Source organism: Sparus aurata, chromosome 11, assembly GCF_900880675.1.
Source record: "Sparus aurata chromosome 11, fSpaAur1.1, whole genome shotgun sequence".
Classification (NCBI taxonomy): domain Eukaryota; kingdom Metazoa; phylum Chordata; class Actinopteri; order Spariformes; family Sparidae; genus Sparus; species Sparus aurata.
In genome coordinates, this window is record NC_044197.1 from 20,219,953 (window position 1) to 20,241,185 (window position 21,233).

The 21,233-nt window shown below is 40.5% G+C and overlaps 2 protein-coding genes across 4 annotated transcripts in view; one reads left to right on the forward strand and one right to left on the reverse strand.

Moving 5' to 3' along the window:
- Positions 1-15,830, forward strand: part of nr5a2 (nuclear receptor subfamily 5, group A, member 2) — a 71,588-nt gene extending 55,758 nt beyond the window's left edge. The window contains exon 7 of the mRNA XM_030434213.1: positions 12,803-15,830. Coding sequence (XP_030290073.1) covers positions 12,803-13,050 — 248 coding nt within the window. The 3' untranslated portion in view covers positions 13,051-15,830. The remainder of the gene's footprint in view (positions 1-12,802) is intronic.
- Positions 15,831-16,142: 312 nt separating this feature from the next.
- Positions 16,143-21,233, reverse strand: part of LOC115591846 (adhesion G-protein coupled receptor D2) — a 90,949-nt gene continuing 85,858 nt past the window's right edge. For all 3 annotated transcript variants that reach the window (XM_030434210.1, XM_030434209.1, XM_030434208.1), the window contains one exon: positions 16,143-16,922. In XM_030434210.1, coding sequence (XP_030290070.1) covers positions 16,785-16,922 — 138 coding nt within the window. In that variant the 3' untranslated portion in view covers positions 16,143-16,784. The remainder of the gene's footprint in view (positions 16,923-21,233) is intronic.

Here is a 21,233-nt window from a genome sequence, read left to right on the forward strand (position 1 = left end):
TAACACCACCTAAATGTCATCAAGCTAAAATACGACCAATCCCCTCGACCACCACCACCAACCAGCTATCCATCCATCATCAGCATCAACCTGGATGTGTGTGTGTGTGTGTGCACGCGTGTGTTGTAACCCAGGTAGCATGGATCTAGAGCGGCTCAGGCCTCTAAAACATTTATGAGGGGCTACTGAGCAGAGGTACGGCAGCCCTTCTGGGACAAACAGCCCCTGGTCCTGTACTCTCAGTCCCGATCAATGGAACTGAAGTTCATTACACACACTTTTCAGGCGAACGGCGCAAAGGATTTTTTTTTTTTTTTCCCTCCTCCTTCCCCGATCGTCGAGCAGCCCACCGCTGGGGCTGCATTACACCTGCTTGTTTACGTGACTGCGTGTACAGAGGGAGATGGGGGGCAGGGAATGTGTGTGTTGGTGTGCATTTGTGTGTGGAGCATGTGTGTGTGTGAACAGAGGCTGCTCCCAGTGGCCAGAGCTTGAGGTTATCATTATGTACAGGTTGGTCCGCTGCAATGCTAATGCTAATGCATTCTCAGTGGCCGCAGCTTAGGTCCCAGCGCTGCGCTAGCCCGGTTGCTACTCTCCTCCAATTAAAGGCTGAGGGAGGTCTGTTTGGGGTAGGGAGGACAGGCCTGGGCTATCCAGGGCCCTGTAGAGAACAGGCTCACATTAGTCGAGGAATACAGACTCGGATAACAAATTGTGCAAACATCGGAGCGCTGCAGAAAATCCCACACTTGATTTGAATGATTTGTTGACTGGAGATCATCTATTCCCCGGCTGTGATTTCAGGCAGCCTTATAATTTGTATAGAGGATTTATTGACTTTTATTCGACATCACGCAACCTCACTGCTATCTCACCGACCTAGCTGGCTGCAAACTATTTGCACAGCCTACTATTAAGTTCGGTCACAGTAGACATTAGCCATTTTAAACAGTGGGGTTATTTTTATTGAGTCAAAAGGAATAGTCTCTGGGGGGTCGTAAGCTAAGAAAGATAAACTTTCAAAAAAAATGCGAGCAATCGAAAGAGCATCAATGTTTCACTCACAGGCTGGAGATTTACAACAGCGAGATGTGGTGTGTGTGGTTTACAGTGTTACATGACAGCAGGGAAAGAACAACTGCCACAGTCATGCAGCGTATTGATCAGACCGCCTGCCTCAACCTTACTTAAACATTACATACAAACAGCAGCAAAGAGTTACACAACCCTCCCCATGGAGCTCTCTAAACCAGTGAGCACTCTCTCTTTAATTCTTTTTCCTGCTCTCATGCTCATTATGGAGGCCCTCGCGGACAGAAAAAAACACAAACTGCCCCCCCTCGCAGTATTTAAGTGTGTCATAGTTCAAACGGTCGAAAATATGTACGAATGCAATCAGAGCTGCTTTACATGTCAGGCTTGTCAATCATTTGGAAAGTCATAAACATGAATGGCAGCCCCTTCACTCCTTCAATCAATGTCCCAGTAGTAGCTACAGTATTATTAGTGCTGCGCCTGTCGTTTCCGCAGCAAAGACAAATCTTTATGACAAGACGTTTATGGGCGCGATAGCTCATCATGATGTGTCATTAGTGTTACTCACTGGACAATCATTACTTTCGGCGCAATGTAGAAGACAAAGGCGTGGGGTGAACTCAGATGGTTGAGCAAGATAAGAGGGATGATACACTGCAAGCGATTTGAAAAGACTTAATGCTCATTTAGGATACTACTGCATTTTATGTGCCTAGCTTCGTAGTTTAAAGAGGTTTTTTTTCCCAATTACAATTTTTGCTGACTGACTTTACCCTTGCAAGCGTGTCAGCCTCCACATGACAAAAACGCAGACGATTAGAGCAGAAGTAAAAATAATCCTCCGCATTCACCTGCCGCCCTCATATTGAAAACGGAGCTCGCTGGCATCACAGTACTGCGCGGCATGCGGATTGTCAGCCATTGTGTTCCTGTGTGAATGTGTACAGTGCGGAGGCATGTGTCGAAACTATGGTGGTGGTAAGCTATATGGTAGTCAGGTGGCTGCTATAAGATTATACACCCTCTTTGCTCTTTGAGCATCTGTGTGTGTGTGTGTGTGTGTGTGTGTGTGTGTGTGTGTGTGTGTGTGTGTGTGTGTGTGCGGACAATGTGGTTACAAGATACTTCTGGCAGGGCAGAGAACAGCGGAGCTTTAAGGTGATGTGTGTGCGCATGCTGTGGCGTGTGTGTGTGTGTAACCAGAGACAGTGATTAAACGTTTTAAAGCACAGATGATCCAACAGGTGCTCTGGCTTGCTGTCTCTTGTTCTCCCTCCCTCTCTCTCTCCCTCTACATTGAGCCCCCACCCACTCTGTGACCCCCTCACACCCGAACCATCACAACTCCTTTCTTGTCTTTTGTCCTGAAGGATATTTTAAGCGACAAAGCCCACTGTGAGTCCACTGTCTAACACACAAAGATACACACGTGTTGAGCGTAACTATTTCTTATGGTACATTTGAAGAAAAAAAAAGGGGAGGGGGTGGGGTGTATTGCAATGGAAACCTTTAGAGCCTCTGGCAAATGTTAGAAATGAGCATCAGGGAGCCAACACATGTTGAAACATAAGAGGGCATTAATCAATCAAGCTTCTTTTCACACACGAACCTACAGTACACACACATATATCGTTAGAAAATGATGCTGTGCAATGTAAAGGAATATTCCACGGCACTGCCAGACATTTGTCATGCCAGCTCTTGGCCTGTGCAAGCTGCCCAAGAGCAAAACGTTGCACTTTAGTGCCACCTGGCACTGATATCCATACAGCTACTGTTGGCACTACACTGTAAGCCTTAGATTCTTACAGTGTTGCTGCGATGAGAAGAGAAATATTTCTGGAGCCTCAAAGCAAAACAGCGTTGCAGCATTCTCCTAAACAAAGTAGACAAACTTGTTTTAAAACAGCTAAAACAAGCAGAAAGCCCTATAATGACTCCATACAGCTGGACTGATGTTATCCAAGTCTCTGGGAGCCCTAACATCTAAAACTGGTTTGCAAAGAAGCTTTTAACAACCTTGAAATGCGTGCACAAGCTCGACCACACATCGACGGTGTAAAAACTGTCTTTTCAAATCTATTTGAAAGACATGATTAAAAGATCAGCTGCAAGTTTGACACCGATTGCAAACCTACATTCAGGATTTCTCTCTCAGCTATTTCAGCTATATTGTGAAATATTTTTGGGTGCAAGCTGGTTTCTTTTCTAACTAATAAAGTTACCATCCTATGAATCCTCAGGGAAGTAAAAACTTTTTTTAACACTTTTTCTTTCCCTTCATGTTGTGCTGTTTTTGGAATTCTACTCTTACAGTCAGAAATTGGGCCAAATGTGTAATGGAGGACACAAGAGCACAGACTGAAAAAGTCAATTTTGTCTCTAAACATTCTTCCAATAAAATTGGTAGAACTTTTAAACCACAGTGGGTTCAGAACACAAAAAGACACAATCCAGACAAACACACTCGACAGCATCTTTTTTATTAGGCAAGCTTCTTTGTGGTGTCTCCTCAAAATTACTCATTTCCTCTAATTTCCTTGTATTGTGCATTGAAAGTCCTAACATTTGGCGCAGTCGAAACATTTAGTAGAAACCCAACTTCTCCAAATCAAGTCCAGCTTCTGAGAGGCAGTGTGCAAACATGTCATCTTACATTAGCCCTGAGGGGAAGGAGAGAACGGCCACCGCCATCCAATACTTTCGAATAAATTAAACCCCAATTTGCACTTAAGTTGACTCTGCTTGTCACATGACAGGGGACGAAAATCATACAGAGAACAAAGAAGTTAAAAGAGTGTGTGGAAAACATCGAGCACGCTCTTTTTCTTTTGGTCGGCACTCTACCTGCTGGCTTCCAACATCAAATGAGAACGCAGCAGATGAGGAGGGAGAGAGTGGGGTAGATTTAAAAATGAGAGAGTGCAGAGGAGAGGAAGGAGTGAGAGAGAGAGAGAGAGAGAGAGAGAGAGAGAGAGAGAGAGAGAGAGGGAGGGAAAATGGCGCTATGGATTAACTGTCCTTCATGCTGAAAATATACATCCCCAGGCGCCTGGCACTGAATTATTAATTCAAATTTGTCAGAGAAAGAATGAGAGAAATCTATTGACGGGGAGACGGGCCCTTTAATGGTCTCATTAAAGGGGAGGCTTCCCACACTAGGCACCTTCTGTACTGCTGCAGGAGTTTTCGGGGCAGTGGAGGGTCGGAGGGGGGTACTTGACCCCCCAATGATTTTCTGTCACTTTATCATAAACAAGAAAGGTTGACATGCCCCTCCACTCCCCACGCCCTCCCTCCACCACCAAACAAACCCTGTGTGTAATTAGCCAAGGGGTGCAAAAGTGCACTGAATGTAAACGAGGTTCACACGCATGCACTGATGCAGGCGGCAACGACACACACACACACATAATTTGCTGCGCCTGCCACGACTGATGCTGACAGGTACAAATGAAGTGAGAGGTGAGGTTGAGACGAGCCTCACCCCACAGGTTCAGCCATATTGATTTCTAATTCATCAGAATTTTTATATATATATTTTTTTCCTTTCACTGCTCCTTAGATCATTTCCTCAGATTACACCAAACGCAGTGACTTTTTGTGTCGATCGTTTTTTCGGCAGATTTGAGCCTGTCAGTCAGGGGTTAGCGTCATTAGCTGCATGTAGCTACATGACCGGAAGGTGTTTTAGTGAGGGGGGTGTTAACTGTCCATACAACCCAGACGGCATTAGGAAGGTGAGAGAGCAGGGACCTGTGGGTGCACCGCGCCGTCCGAGGTCGGCTCATTGAAAGGCATTTGGTTCCGCCTCCAGGGGGCCTGAAGAAGGGGGCAATAAGAAGTGGAGTGGGGGGCGAACTAGAGGGACCACAGAGGGCTAAGCACCAGGTTCATTGCTGATTCAAGTCTCAGTATCCCTCCGGCAAATGGATTTTCATAATGCTGAGACAATGTGATTTTTTTCTTGCCAGCAACATGACCTGTATCCCAGCGAGTCCGCAGCTTGTCTGATATGAACAGTTGATAATGGGGCCAATTGATAAAAATATTTAAGGCCAAGACAAAAAAATTTGCATTTAAGAAGTAACATTTTTGTGTCCTTTTGTCTGAAGCTTTACTTAAAAAATTGACAGCTGAGAGTGTAAACTACAAGATACGCAGCCTCAGTTAATGTCCATTAAGGCTGCAAGGAAATTATCAATTAATCTAGCTGGTTTTCCGACCAGCTGATTAATCGTCTAGCCTTTAATTGTTCTAATAATGTCTATTACCAGTCCCCAGAATTTGGTTTGCATGTTTATTCAACTAATAGAGCAAAATCAAAAGTTGTTCGGATATTTGGAACCATGCAATGTGAGAAGCTCGAACCAGGAAATATTTGGCTAGTTTGATAAATTTCTTTACTGGAGAATCAATTAACAATTTTACGGATAATTTTTGTGATGGTGAAGAAAAAATACAGAAGGGGAAGAAAAGTTAAGTAATTAACCCTGTACTATGTAAAAAAAAAATAAATAAACAATAAATAATTAACAATCCCTTCAATACGTATTCCCACTGATATGATCCTCCCTGGCTGTGCCCATCTGTTGCAGCCCTCCAAGTCCATAATAACAGCCACAGCCAGGACCAACTGATACAGGATGTAAATTTGCTTTCCCCCTCACCTCAGGATAAATCCCCAGCACCTTCCAGCCAGCATAAGCAATGAGAGAAGCTTGTCTCCTTCCTGCTCCGAGCGCCTTTTCTCTTGTTTATTTTATCGGACCTAAGGCACTTTTCCCTTCCTCTCAATATCTCTCGACCTCTCTCCATCGCCCCGCCGAGCCCGCCAACCCGTCCTTGGGCGACAGAACTCAACCAGCCGCTACCTGTTTAGCTTAACAACAATAGCAATGTTGTCGGCGGAGGTTTAAATTTGACTTAATATATCCCCAACTGGACCATACCTGCTTAATTCTCTTTCATAGCCACATGGCGTTTGGCCCCCCGAGTGGCTAAAGGGAGGGTTTGATGAGTCGGCGGGCAAATTGAGCCTTCATGCTTTATTCTGACACGCTGACAGTAACCCGTCCCCATTGGTGGCCTGTTGCTAGAGCCGTGAGCTGGAAGACAGTTGTTATTATGCATTGTTAGCGCAGAGGATATTTGGCCTCTGGACATTGGGCTCTATGTTAGCTCGAGGGCATATAGCAACAGTATGTTACTGTATACGGATGAAATAAAGGGTCACTTTTCAAGATGAAGGGTCACTCTTCAGCGTTTAATGAGGCCTTTGTTAAATGTGTGAAAAGTTAATGAGTGTAAAGGATACTTCCTGCGATTCTTTCACCCCATTAGATGCTGAAGAAAAGAAGCTGTGGTTGACCTGAGCTCGAAAAATTCAGATGCAACTGTCCACCAATGGGACTATTTTAGGTTGCTGTTGATATGATAAAGATATAAAGAACGTGAGGAGGCAAAAAATGGTTCACAATGTGTGTAATTATGTCACATTTAAATCCAGTCTACCAAAATATTAAATATATTCCTGTGACATTAAAACAGGAATTGCCAAAAATGACTATGGATGAGGCGCTAAGTGTTTGTAGTAGGACAGCCTTTAAATCCTCTAATGTTTAGTCTCATGTTATCATTACTAGGGACCAAAATTCTGCTCATAAAGCTGACAATGCGTAACCTCCGTCAAGCTTATATGCGTGCTCCTGTTGTATAATGTGATAGGACGGTAATTATGCTAGTTATCCTGTTAGCCTTTAGTGTGTCAAGTCTGAGACACCTCCAACATTAAATGTTAAGGAGCATACAACTCGACAATTTGTTATGTTTTTTTTTTAACGTAGAAGCTTCATGTCGGTGAAAGGGGATTCCCCAAATGGCACTTAGAGGAAAACAAGAAGCAGAGAGCCACAGGGAGCAGGGAAACTCGTTTGCTGGGAAGCGTAGATAGATGAGGACTGAAATACTCTAACCGGGAAGCAGAGCCTCGTGTATAGAAAAAAAACAAAAAAAAACAACATCCACTTCCGGGAGAAACGCTGTCAGTGGATTATTGACGGGAATGGAGGTGAGTGTGTGCATAGCTAGGTAATACAAAGGTTCTCCGATACAAAAAAGCCCAGCTCATGTATCAGGACAGTGCACCACAACTTAGATATTAGCCTACTTAAGTGATACCGTTGACCATGCGGCCATTGCCCCTTGCCCTGTGAACCTTGTTTGCTTTGATTGCCCCTGCTGCCCTGTTTTTTTTTTTTTTAACACACAGCCTTCTTCTCCCAGTGAGCCTCTCATGTTGCCTTGTAGGCCGTGCTTAGGCCTCACTCGGTCCCCTCAACCCAAGTAGAGTTAAAGGTTATTGGGTTTGCTTCATTCAACGCCTCTGCCCTCTGATTGGAGCCGAGCTGCAAGGTGGAATAATAATGAATAAAGTAGCAGTGACAAGCAGTTGACTTGATAACAATCCAGCACTGTGCAATAAAGAGGACTTGGCCTGGATAAGGGTTCAACCACTTGCTCTTTGAAGCGCCACTGCAATTGTAAAAGGTGCTTCAGCTTTGATAGGCTCGTATAAACGCCTGTGAAAGTCCCGATTGGAAGAGCCGAGCCCGTAATTCCCGCCTATACAGGAAGTGCCCAGTTTGTCTTCCATTCACGTTTAATTGGCCCAGCTTACTGACAGCACTTGACTCAATAACCGTTTATGACCCGAGAGTTTTATGTGTTGTTTTTGGACCCGGCAGGAAACACATGTTGTGAAGTTTTGGAGGCGGAGTGGATCGGCAGCATGTGACTGAGAGCTTTATTGATTTGAGCACTATAATTTGAGGGACATGTGTTATTTTGACAGGTATAACTGTTACCTAGTCAGCAATGTCTTATATGGAGATGACATGATGGAAAAAGGTTCAATAGTTTGATGAGAAAATAGGGATTTTTTTTTACAGTAAACATGATTTTACCCTCATATTTACAGTTTTTATCTTAACAAAAGTTGTTTTTGAAGTGACTTCATCTAAGCAGAGTGGCAAACACGAAATAATTAGCAAAACATTGTGCAACATTTAATTTTTATAATCTATTTTAAATAAAATAATATCGGAATAGCATGAAGGTAGACTTCCAACTTACACCACAAAGGTTGATTATAACTACACGTTTCTTAAGCATTCATGAATATTCATAGTGATTTATAACAATAGTTATACCTCATTATGACACTGACAATAAATTATGACAATAAATGTAGTATAGCATTAGGTTATCAGCAGTTAAATATATTCAGAATGCTATATAACAATAATCATAACACAATATATAGCATTTTATTAAGACTTGTAAAGTCAGATTTCAATATTTTATAACTGCTGATCACTGCAAGGATCACATTGCATTATAACTCTCATAGTTTATAGTTACTATAAGTAATTAAATCCCTGTGTTAGAGGCAGATATTACACATTTTTTGTTGTTGTGTCAGAGCAAGTCAGAGCAATCCATTATACTAATGTTTATTATGAATTATAATACCTCATAAACACTAGTGCTTTAAGGATTTATGATGATGATCATAATTGTAAAGACAATTTAAAATATTTTATATTGATTAGTGGCTATGAAAAATATGATATGGAAATATAGGAGCATTATAGTGATAGGTTCATGATGGGTTATTATGCCTTATAGACATTGGCTTCATAATAAATGTAAATGGTATTTCCCCACCAGAACTGTATTCCTGTCCATGTGGGGACAGCTTTGACACAGGGTTTAGGGATGAATTGAATAAAAAATATAGTTGAACAGTTCACTTTATTGAGCCTTTAGCATTTCAGGTCAGGTCTTACCCAACTAGGATCTATCACCAGGCTGCCTTATAGTTCACAGGGCAGTATTTTTTCTACCTCTTTGGCTTGTTTCAGCCATAAACAGAGCGATGCCTGCTTGCTTTTGCAGCGAATGTTGAACTTTGACCATGTGATGTTTTTGTTTTTTTTATTTCTCATAGTTTTTTTCACATCACAGTGTCCACTCTGTGAGGCATTATTGAGATCAGAGTGAAGTAATGGAGCGAGTATTTGCATGAGAGAATGTGTATCTAAATGTTGTGTTTGCATGTGTCCCTAGAGCAGGTTGATTGTAAGGGGCAGTGAGAGAGCAGAGAAATGCTAACACACACACAAACACACACACACACACGCATACACACAGGCACACACACTCGTAGCACAGAGCAGATCTAGTCTAATTAAAAAGCACAGCGGTGATTTCAGGGGCTCTGTGAGAGAGAGATGAATGTGTGTGTGTGTTTGTGTGTGTGTGCTTTAGCATTAGGTCGCTGGCTTCAGCATGATCGCCCGTCAAATGAAACAATGTATTCCGCGGGACCTCGGGGTTTCCATTTGAGTATTCAGACGCGGCGCTGCAACGAACTGTGGCTGTCTTATGTGAAAAAAAGTTGATAATTAGTCCCACAGTGACTGAACAATGAGATGGAGAGAGAAAGAGAGAGATAGAGGAGGGGGGGAAGAGGGGGGTCACTGAAGGAAGAGGAGAGAGCGCTTAGCACACTTATTGCTCCAACCTGACACTGTCTGGAATCATTGATCAATTGTTGATATTTGTGTCTTTTTATGCCCCCTTAACCCTTCTCGTTCGTTCATCATCCCTCTTCCGTCCCTGAGTGATCAGTCAATTATAATCAATCCACTTGTCTTATTTGATTAGCGACACAATTAACAAACATTTTTCATCAACCTGAATGGCTTTTGGTCTGGTTTTTCACTTGCCCACTGGTTTTGCAAATGGGACTGGATATCAAACTATTGTCATTTTTTGCCCTTTTCTTTTTTTCCCATTTTGGAAGCCCCCATTCATTATTTTTTCAAAAGGGGCTCTGGTAATAATTAGCAATTAAAATGCTGTCTTTTTGCCTCACTTTCCCCCTAATTAGCTTGACAGAGACATCCACACAACATCCACACATGCACCCATCAAACATCTCCTCCACAGTACACACTGGTGCACAAACGCGGACAAATCTTTCTGGGAAACCATGGCAACACCTCGCATGTTTTTGCAGTGATCCGGGCTCACCTTGTCATGTTTCTGCAGAATTAACCTAATCAAACTCAGAAGGGGCTCTGACATCCCTGAATTGATTATTAAGCAGCGTGGGATGTTTGTTATGGATTACGACAACACTTGTCCTTACATGTATTAAATACTATTTAACCGATTAAATCATTTTTGTGCTTAAATATATAATACTGTTCAAAACAGAATCTTGCATTTTCATATTGCGAATTAATGTAATCTTATGAATTTTCATACTTGTGTGGTTGATAACCGCATTGAAGGGATCATTGCCAAGCATTTAATACCAACCTTTGAACTTTTTCGATACGGTGCTGTCGACATTTCAGTCTGGATTCAGGATGTATTAATGTATTAGGTATTTAGATCTGATACCCACGACCATAAAATGACTATTTTACTACCAGACACTGCCAACTGTATCAATGACGTGGAGACAGCTTTTGAAATAGCTTTGAAAGAGTAAAATTACCGGAAAATGTTGTTTAACAGTTAACTGAATAAGTTAGTTAAATAAATAAAACATGCTGAATGGGAATAAATATGAAAAATCAGAGGGCAGGACAAGTTCAGTGGAGGGTCATGGACTCTTTCCAGAAATCCTGGCTACAGCCTTCACCAGCAATAAACTGAAAAAACGTGTTCCACATTTTTAAGACTTTATGAGCAACTTAGAAAAAGAGAGTGCTACATTTGTTCAATGTTCGGATAAATATGAGTATTATTGTCCTTGTTGACCTGCGTAGGACGCCTGAGTGTTAAAGCCTACAGCCTACACTCTTACTGGGTTAGCTTATATAAGGCCACTTTAATGCTTTTCTGAGGTTTTTCTGATGTGAAAGGCAGTTTAGGAGTCTGATAGGGGGTCAGGCAGCTGAGTGGCAGCAGGAAAAAGCACATGTCATGTTTGTTTGGAGCCTCCTTTGTCACAGGCCAATCCCCCCCCAACCCCCCTTTCCTGCCCTCTTGTTGGCCTTATTTAGCCCCCCGCCGTGTCACCCAGAGGTCAGGGTATGCATGCACATGCTTCACGCCTGCTCATACAAACACAGGCAGCACAAGAAGAGACACACGCACGCACACACACACACACACACATACAGATTGTAATAGCATGGTAGAGTGCATCATAGATGGAAGTGCCTTGAAGGACCTGCTTCTCATTCTCTAGACCTCATTAGCTGCTGATTTATCTCCCCCTCCTTCCTTCTAATGCAATGGGTGGGTGGATGGGGTGTGTGTGTGTGTGTGTGTGTGTGTGTGTGGGAAGGGGATACTGTGTGTGAGAGAGAAATATTATGTGTATTTCCATGGATTAGTGTCAGTATGTATGTGTGTGTGTGTGTGTGTGTGTGTGTGTGTGTGTGTGTGTGTGTCTGAGAGAAAAGCAGAGATTTGGCATGAAAGATGGTATATTTAATGTGTGTGTTGGTCCGGAGGTGTCAACTAGACACAGGGACTCTGTCATTCCACATTAGCTCGCTGTGAGCACACTCAACCTGGGGTCAAACAGATTAATAAAAGATCACACACACACACACACACACACACACAGAGCTACTATCTGATTAAATATTCTGCAGCCCTGCGCTTCATAATCATGACAAGTACACAGCGCTCTGGACCACCATTATCCATTTAGCACATTTTTGTCTTGTCTTGCAATAATCTGCTCAAACCCCCAGTGAGCTTATTATTGCCAAGGAAAAGTGCTTATAGCTGCGCGTGAAGGTAGGATTTTGGAAAGATGCAAAAATGTATTTTGCACATGAAATTAATGGTGAAAAAAAGACTTCCCCACCAAGATGAATTTTCAGCACCCTGCAGTTGAAGTTCCAACTGTCTTCCACGAGATTGATGCTTTAAAAACAACATTTTGTTCTAAAATAATTACGATTCATTCTGTTTTGTTATGATATAAAAGGATAGTGAAGGTGCTGGGTTAAGGAGCAGCGCTGGTGCCAATGTGACTGTAACTCTGCCCTACATAATTCATGGACTCGAGGGGAATTAATCTCTCAGGAGGAGAATTATTATTTTTTTGCCTTTACCTGATTCCCTCTACATCGCAGTCTCAAGAGACGATTCAGTGGGAAAAAAGGTAGAAGAGGGAGGGATATTTCGTCATGCGGTGCAGTTTGAAGTCCTCTTTTAAGTAAAAAAAAAAAAACACAAGCCAGAACCAAAGATTACAAGTTGAAGCACCGTCCCCTGATAAATGAGAATACTCATTATTTAAACCTTTTGTCTTTGAAATATCAGCGATCATGGCCCCTTCACCTATCTCCCAATTGAGGATACTGTGACACTATTAAACTGTCTTGAGTTAATAGTTTCTACGTTGCAGTTTGACATGAGACATGCAGGCAGCTGATTATATGAGACTGATGTTTGTTTGAACATTACTTTAGCCAAGCATCTCAAGGCTTAAATTTAGGACTGAGTGTGCACACAACTACCATTCCACAATCATAATAAACCTATAAATCTCTATAATCCTTTTTATTCCTTTGTTCGGTAACACTTTCTATGAAGGTCATGTCTATAATGCGTTGAAAGAACATTCATACTGCAAACTATTATCCTTATACTTCTCAACAGCCCCCTAGAGATTGTTTGAGTGACATTTTAACTTATCTAATCTTTTCTTTGCTTCTTCTCGTAGATGTGAAGAACCTGGAGAACTTCCACCTGGTAGAAAGTGTCCAGGAGCAGGTCAACGCAGCACTGCTGGACTACGTCATGTGCAACTATCCACAGCAAACGGACAAGTTTGGCCAGCTGCTCCTCCGGCTGCCGGAGATCCGAGCCATCAGCCTGCAGGCGGAAGAATACCTTTACTACAAACACCTGAACGGCGACGTGCCCTGCAACAACCTGCTCATTGAAATGCTGCACGCCAAGAGAGCTTAGGAGGAGACTGTGCTACCAACAATGCAGCTGTGCAGACATCCTAAAAACTCCAAGCAACGCTTTCACCAAACTGAACCTCCAGCTGAGACTCGACTGTGTGATGCGCACACACAAAGAACATATGGGACCCTTGATTTAAAAAAAAAAAGAAAAGAGCCACATCTTCTCAACCACACAAAGACAAATATCGAAAGGAAAAAATAAAAACACTTGAAACTAACACTGCATTTGACACTTCGAGATGGGATGTAATCGTCTGCACTAGCAGACTATCACGGCTGGCAGGCTGCAACTTAAAGAATTAACAACCCTTGAGTGTTTTAGCGCAGGTGACACTGTGAGAGGCTTTTTGTGCTGAGAAAGGAAACTGAGTAACGCCACCCATCTTTCAGACAACTCTGTGACTGTACAGCGGTGGCTTATTTCTCTGTGCCCTCTCACTGAAAACTGGCTTTTAGCTGTCGTTGGTACTGTAAAGACAAGAGGTGAACCAGGCCAGAGACTCTTACCTACAGTCATGTCTGTTTTTCAAACTCTCAAAAGACACCTGCCACGGCAGCTGAAAAAGGGAGAACTGATGATGAAAAAATAAAGGTCTGAAAAAGGAACATTCTTTAATGAACAAAACGATAAATAGGCCAAAAGGAAGAAAAATATGTTTTTTTCCCCCTCTTGTAATGGAAGACATTTGCTTCTCATGGTCACCTTGTGGTTCCCCTTTCTTATTCCACCTCCCCAAATCATCTTAAACTATGTACCTCAGAAAGTCCAGTGTTAAATAAATTCAATTAATGTCAGCTGAAACATTTGTATTTATAGCCCTTTTTTCCTGCAAAAAACACCTTCCCTTTTTATTATTTCATCAAACTGGAACAAAACAAAAGTGTGATTCTGGAGACGGAGAAGGATCGTCCCTGTCTTCGTCCAGAAAGACCAAAGCCTGCTGCAGAACAGAAGAAGGAAATTACAAAAAAAAAACAAAAACCTTAATAATCAGTATTATAAGAGAAAACAAGATTTGTGATGTCACAGTTATGTGAGTCTTGCCTTATTTCATTACCATGCTAGCTAACCGTGCAGATGTGAATGGAAATATGTACAAATATATATATAAAGTATTAATGTTGTAAAAATTTAAAAAAGAATAATTCAACAGGTGTTTACAGTCATGTGGTCATATGGGAGAGAACTGTGATGAAGCATAAATTGCAAAGCAATGATTTCCTAAAAAATGAAATCAACAAAATGAAAAAAAAAAAAAAGATCCCTCTGGTTTGCTTTCTTTGGTGTGTGTACAGTGTTTTATTTTTTAATTTGTTTTGAGCAGTACTTAAATTATGTCGTGAGACACTAAAATCAAAAAGGAATCACTTAAAATATTAATTAAATATTAATTAGTGTCTGCTGGCATTCAAACATTTGTTTCTTAAGCATTTCTGTATAAGGGTTCCGTTTAACTTTCAACCTTTTTGTAGACTTTTTTCTTTTTTTATTTACAGTGCTTTTACCTTTTTGATGTACAGTATGTCACTGGTTACGCTTAATAATGAAGATAATTTATTGCGTCTCTGGGTTTCCATCTATGTGTTACATGACGTGAGGTGTCCGCACCAGAATAAATTTGTTTACTGTAGCATGTTCTTGTTTTGTTTCCTCAAGTAGTTCAGAGATGCAGGTCCAGAGCAACATTTGGGCTTTTGAAAAGAAAAAAGAAAAAAGAAAAAAAAAAACCCCCACCACATTTCTTTTTGTCTTTTTAAATGTTAATGCAAGTGTGTACATTGAAAAGAGTATTGTATTTAAGCGAGTAGGTGTGAAAGATGTTTGTGCCACATTGGTTTTTCTTGCTGAAGTTCAACCTGCGTCATTGTTCTGTCCTGTTTGCTCTTGTACCAAAGACTGCATCTTTCCCCCTGTGAGCTGTGACTTCTGGTATTGTGTCCAAAATTAACGAAACTGGCTTGTCTTTTTTTTCATTTTCTTAAAACATGGCACCCTAAATTATTTTCATGTGGAGTTTTTCACATGCACAGTAGTTGTTGTTACTGGTTTTCTTTTGAAAATGTCCCAACAGTTTCCCCCACAACAACCTGTGGTGTTTACTTTTTTACCTGTCGACTTTTTGTTAAGTGATAGAACGATCTGAGAAGTTTTTCAATGGCATGTTTAATGTACAGAAAAAAATTCACTTAAATCCCATGACAGTTTCTGGTCCCAAGCTCCATTTTCTCATACCCTCTGACCAGACAATCTTTTATCAACCATTTCCTAAAATTCAGCGATAAGGTTCTGCAGCTGCTTCGGATTTCCTATCAGCAAACAGGTGAATTCTATACTGCATACAAATTCAGTACTAAATTCATGTTTGGTGGAACTGCTGTGGTACCGCTCCATTCTCAACAGGAGTTTGGTTAATTACAGTAGGAACAGTATTCTGTCACTTCAGCTGTCAGATGTTAAAGGGAATGAAATTAAGACATTTGCTTTACAACAAACCAATTAATAGCTCAAGAGTACCCGTCAGGACTGACTAATACGCAGGATAAATGGTTTAACACGGACTTAAAGAATGACTAGCTTTTATACATTAACATGCTCATGTACACTGTCACCACATGGAAACACAATGCATCTAACCGCTATTACCCACCCGCTTGTCTCTGAATTTTGCTGCTCCTGCTGACATTCTGACTACCCACATCACTAACCTTGTCCTGGGAAGTGTCTCTGAGGCTAATTTAATTTTTTCTTCATAAGTCAATAAATAATTATTATGCTTATAACAACTGATTCTCGCTTCCTGCGCACACTAATGCTGTCCAGTTCCATTACATGTGTTCTTAAAGATGGAGAATGAATAGCTATTCCAACATCCATTGAATTACATTATATTTCTATAGTTATGAGAAATAGTTCCCAAGCGATATGAAGATTTACACACATTTTGTCTTGTAACCAGGATCAGTTTGGGATTATAAATGTCAGGAAAGGGGGTTTCACTGGGCACACACTTTCTGCTTTTTGCCGCCATATTTCATAGTTGACAGTAGAATGACATGAAACATTGGAAGAGTTCAGGTACACAGGAGCTTATTTGTATTTTTATTTCATCTCTAAACATATACTTTATTCTGTACACGTGCAGAATAGGAATCATATTATTATCTAATATGATGGCATTCTGGCCATTATTTGATTGTTTTACATTAACAGGGGAGAGTGAGGGAATGGCATGTGATACAAATTTCCACCTGTATCAAACCAGGGACATCATAGTCACATGATATGTATCTCACACAAATGGATCAAAAGTACGTCCCATTATTCTGTTCACGTAACACACTTTACTGGACAGTACACAGTAACGCTCTGACAAGCAAATGTACAGCAAGTAAAGCCATGGACGAGCTTACACCATGAAAAATACAAATATACCAAATGCAAAGAGGAAGAATTTTTTTGTGAATTAAAGGTTAGAGTGAAATTATATTTGAGGCATTTAGTTTATATCATTATACAGCACATCTTGAAAAAAGTATTAAAAGCAGAATGAGTCCTGGATCACTGAAAATACTTACAACCACTATGAAGGAATCAAACACACGTGCCAAATAATTATGTGTCTCTACAATGATCAAAGGTAAAATGAGTTATGATACAAAGAAAAACATCACACCAAGTCTGATTGACAAAAGAATCACAATATGAAATTACAATCACCGTAACCAGCCTGGTCAGTCAATGTAGACGAGGCCACAGCTTTTCTGGGGCGCAGGGCTGCGAGGGAAACAGGAAGCTGCAAACTCCAGCTCCATGGGAACATGAAGACTGCAACCAGCTGGCAAGGTATCCACCTCTGAGGGAGGAGGCTCCTGAACGGGAGAAGGGAATGGGTAAGTGGGGGGGTGTCAAGTCAAATTAAGAAAAAAGTATTTATTTATTCAAGGCTTAGGTCGCAAAATGTACTGGTAGATGTGTGTGAGGACAGAGGGACATTTCCCACTTCATATTAAGAAAAGCTCAATTACATAGTACAGTATTTATAACACTAGTGTCTTAATATGTTTTATTACAACAGCTTTTATCATTGAATTGAGTCCAAACATTACATAACCAACCCAACCCTTCCTCTCTATAAAGACTGTCCTTGTAACTGATTTAATGCTTCTTTAATGTCATTCAACGCATTCAGTTCCTTCATGATAGGATAACGTTTCATTCTATCTGAACCCATCTGTGTTTCAGTAGGCAATATTATTTCATATAGGTATACAGTAAGTCATTTGACTCTCATGTCTGCATAACTTTCATCTGAATTTTGTTTCAGTCTTGCTATCAAACTGCCTATGCTATAATATGAATTAATAACATAGCTAAATATTTCCGAAAATTATACATAATGTTACATATACTCTAGTCTTCATAAAGCTATCTAAAATAATACAAATTGTAAGTGCATTCCTGTTCACTCATTCTACAACCCCACAAATGTTGCTGTTATTATACATTAGATCTTCATTATTTATCAAAATACATTGGTGCTATTACAAAGTCTTATAATGCTAAAGAATTATTCTAAAGATGTTGACTTTCCTAACAAGTAAAGATTGCATGGAATCATTAGGTAAAATATGAAGAATCGTGTTCAAAATATTCGTATATCCTATAGTTGACAAGACATGAAATTTGACTAGCCTCACTGTTGAGATGTGAAGCTACAACAGCACAGAGACATCTGTATGATCCAACCTGCAACTACCTGTAACACAGGACCTGACTTTCCTACTCCCCTTTACTTCTCAGGTACATTCAAATCTTTTAAAGTTTTGTTTAATTCTCAATTAGTACAAAATGCAAATTACAGTTTTGCCCTAGTGAATAAATAAGTTGTTCAAAGGTTTCAATTTTAAAATATTGGGATTGTAAGAGTCTCTGTAAACTTGATCCGAAAGGATCACCATGCAGCAAAAACTAATGACATTGTTTCTGTAATGTAATACAGCACAGCATGCTTCTGAACTTTTGAAAAAATAAATAAATAAATACATGAATAAATGTATATATATATATATCTCTCTCTATATATATATATATATATACATATATATATATATATATATACACATATATATTAGATCCAGCAATTATAGTCAACAAGTTTCTTAAATGCCCCTATTAAATGCTACAAACCAAAGTTTGGACAAGCTATTCTTTCACATTAAGTCAACGATGTGAGTGATCACTGGGTTGCTGTGCTGTTGATGATAACATTAGCAGTGTTCTATTTCAGCATTAAGGATGCCGGTCACAGTCAGGCAAGAGGCCAGCTCGATCCCTGCCGCGCAACGTTGCAATCCTCACTTGGAGCTTGGCTTGCAGTGCCAGGCCTCCTGTCTGTAAATGTGTTAAACCTGCTTTCACTCGCCCTGAATTTGTATAAATAATGTATATACATTTATCCGCAGACTCTAACAAGTGCAGCCTCAGGTGAAAATACTCAGAAATGCATGCTATGCGCATCCCCGAAGGTGGACATCAGCTCCAAACCGACCAACTCAAAAGATAACCACACAGAGAGCAAGAAAAAAGAAGAAAAAAAAAAGCACAAATGAATAACTTGCCAAAAGCAACATAAACACACATACACGCAGTTTCTCTCTCTCTCTCTATTTTTCACACACACACACACACACACACACACGCACACATACACACACACACACACACACACACAGACGCAGCGCTGTCAGTTTCTAAACAAGTTTTCCTTTCCATCACACAAACAGCCCCAAGTTGTGTCTGCCAGTGTTATGTGAAGCTTTTAAACTCTGGAACCACATCACTCGTGTTTACCGAGATGCGCTTGTATGTTTCCCTGCATTGTCAAAGCGCAGTCAAAGAGAAAGAGATTGAGGGCACAAGAAAAAACAAAAGCTCTTGGAAGTGTTCCAAGATTGCAAGAAAAGGTGCAACTGAACACTGGAATAAGCTGGGTTTGGTATTCAGTCTGGTTTCAGGCAGGACCCGAGGCCCAACAGGCCTGAGAAAAGCATAACCAGTCTGAATAAAATGAACACCCGCTCAGCGCCGCATGGTGGCAAAAACTTTGTTGAGTTCATCAGAAATGATAACCCACCATACCAACAATGTTATAATAGATCAAATTATTATTTGAACACAAATTCAATCTTACTCTTTGCCTTTATTTGAAACTTTTTTTCAAGTGACCACCAAAAATTTAAAATAAACATAAAGTACTGGACACTTCGCACCTGTGTGAATGAACTCAGTTATTCCAGGTCATTACAGGCCTCTTTGTACTCACCTTAATTTAGTGGCTTTGTATGTTTACTGTTGAACCAAGATGTGTTCAATTTAAAAGTCCCCAAAAAATGTATTCAAACATTATCCTATAAAAGCCCACAACCAGATCAGGAACATCTTCCTCTGAGAAAATCAATTTGCGTGCAAGTATCCTCTTATCATTCATTAGATAGTGGCAACATGTTATTACTCAAAATCATAGTTTATCAGTTCCCGGCAGCTGAGACAAAGCTTTTTTGGAACTGACAAAGTTTATGGTATTTTGTCATAATATCTCATTTGATCATTTAGAAGAATAAAACTAAACTAAAACATTTTAATCATAGCCTTAACAGTTATTTCAGATAATATTTAAGAGTGTGCTAGGCACTGCTTTAATAAAACAAGCACTTTTGCACTGACTGACTGTCACTGGCATTTTATTTATATGTTCCCCTGTTATATCTACAAAGTCACTACAGGTTGTCCGAAATTATTGGGACATATTTTCCAAAACCAAGACAAAATCGCTTTTCATTGGATGTTATTGCTGAATAAAGTGGTTTCTTTTTCTGTTTTTGAGTGTTAAAACTGGTAGAGGCTTACAGACAAACAAGACGGCTAAGAAGAAACTGCGCAACTCTTCAGAGGGGCAATTAGTCAACTTTCTAATCACTTATGCCAAACAGTGACTGGGGGACCCATTGTTTGGCAGCCTGATGGACAAACTTTAAAAATGTAAAGATCAAATTAATAGGCAAGCATTGTTAATGGGAACACTCACTATTGTTATGCAAAAGCCTCACTGTGGCATGCAAAACAAATACACTAAGGTTTGGAGATGGAATGGTTCGAAGGCCACTGCCGTTTCATTTCAAAGCATGCATTATACATCATTGTGCATAAAGAGGAAGCCTACAGCATTATGATGTTTTTTTCCACGATGATTATCCTTTATTAGTCATTAAAAAGGGAGCGAGAGAGAGAGAAAAAATACAACTTTTAAGCACCTGAACCTCGCTGCCAGCATTCCATTAATTGCCTGCACAATGGGGAGAGCCTTTGGAGATTTTTCAATTTCAAAAAATGAGGAGCATGCATTCAGTCGTGCTCATGTTATACCGGCACTTAAATCCTACAGAGCTCACATAAAAAAGGACTCAAGGTTGCATCCGATTGAAAGCCTCCAACTACAGCCACTTCAGAAATCCATTTAGCAAGCGGGGGGTTAGAACATCTAATTCAAACAGAGTCGCCCTGTTAAAACGGTTGCACCAATGTCTTTTAAAACACACACAAACACACACACATACATACACACACACTTTCAGGCGCATACTTTTCTCCTGTGTTTGCTTGGCTCCATTGTAAGAAAGATGAAGCTGGCGCACAGAGAGACCGCAAGACACAAAGAATTAATCTTGCCAGACCTCAGCCAAGTGGCGGAGGTGAATGCTTGACAGCACATGGCATATTGACCTTTGCTTTGACAGTGTCAAAAGGAGTGCTCTGTGGGTACATCAGAGAAAAAGGTCTGTGGCATCCGTAATAACATGACAACCTGAATGTCACAACACTGTTCATCGGCTGCAGGACCCTGTATAAAGAGCCTGTTTTGACCTCAAACATTTTTTGGAAACACAGAGACAATAATTTAATACAAACCTTTCAAAACAATTAAATTACAGCAAAAAAGGGAACAGGAGATGTACTTCTAACGTGAAGTCATTTTTCAAACCAATTGATGGTTTTGAGCTTGCGCTTTTGCTCCCGATCATACGAAACTTATTACACACCTCTGCTTCAGTTAATTCCAAAGAAACTGCTGTTATAACTGCAAGAAATGTGAAATTAATCAACTTTTCCTGGAAAAACTGCAA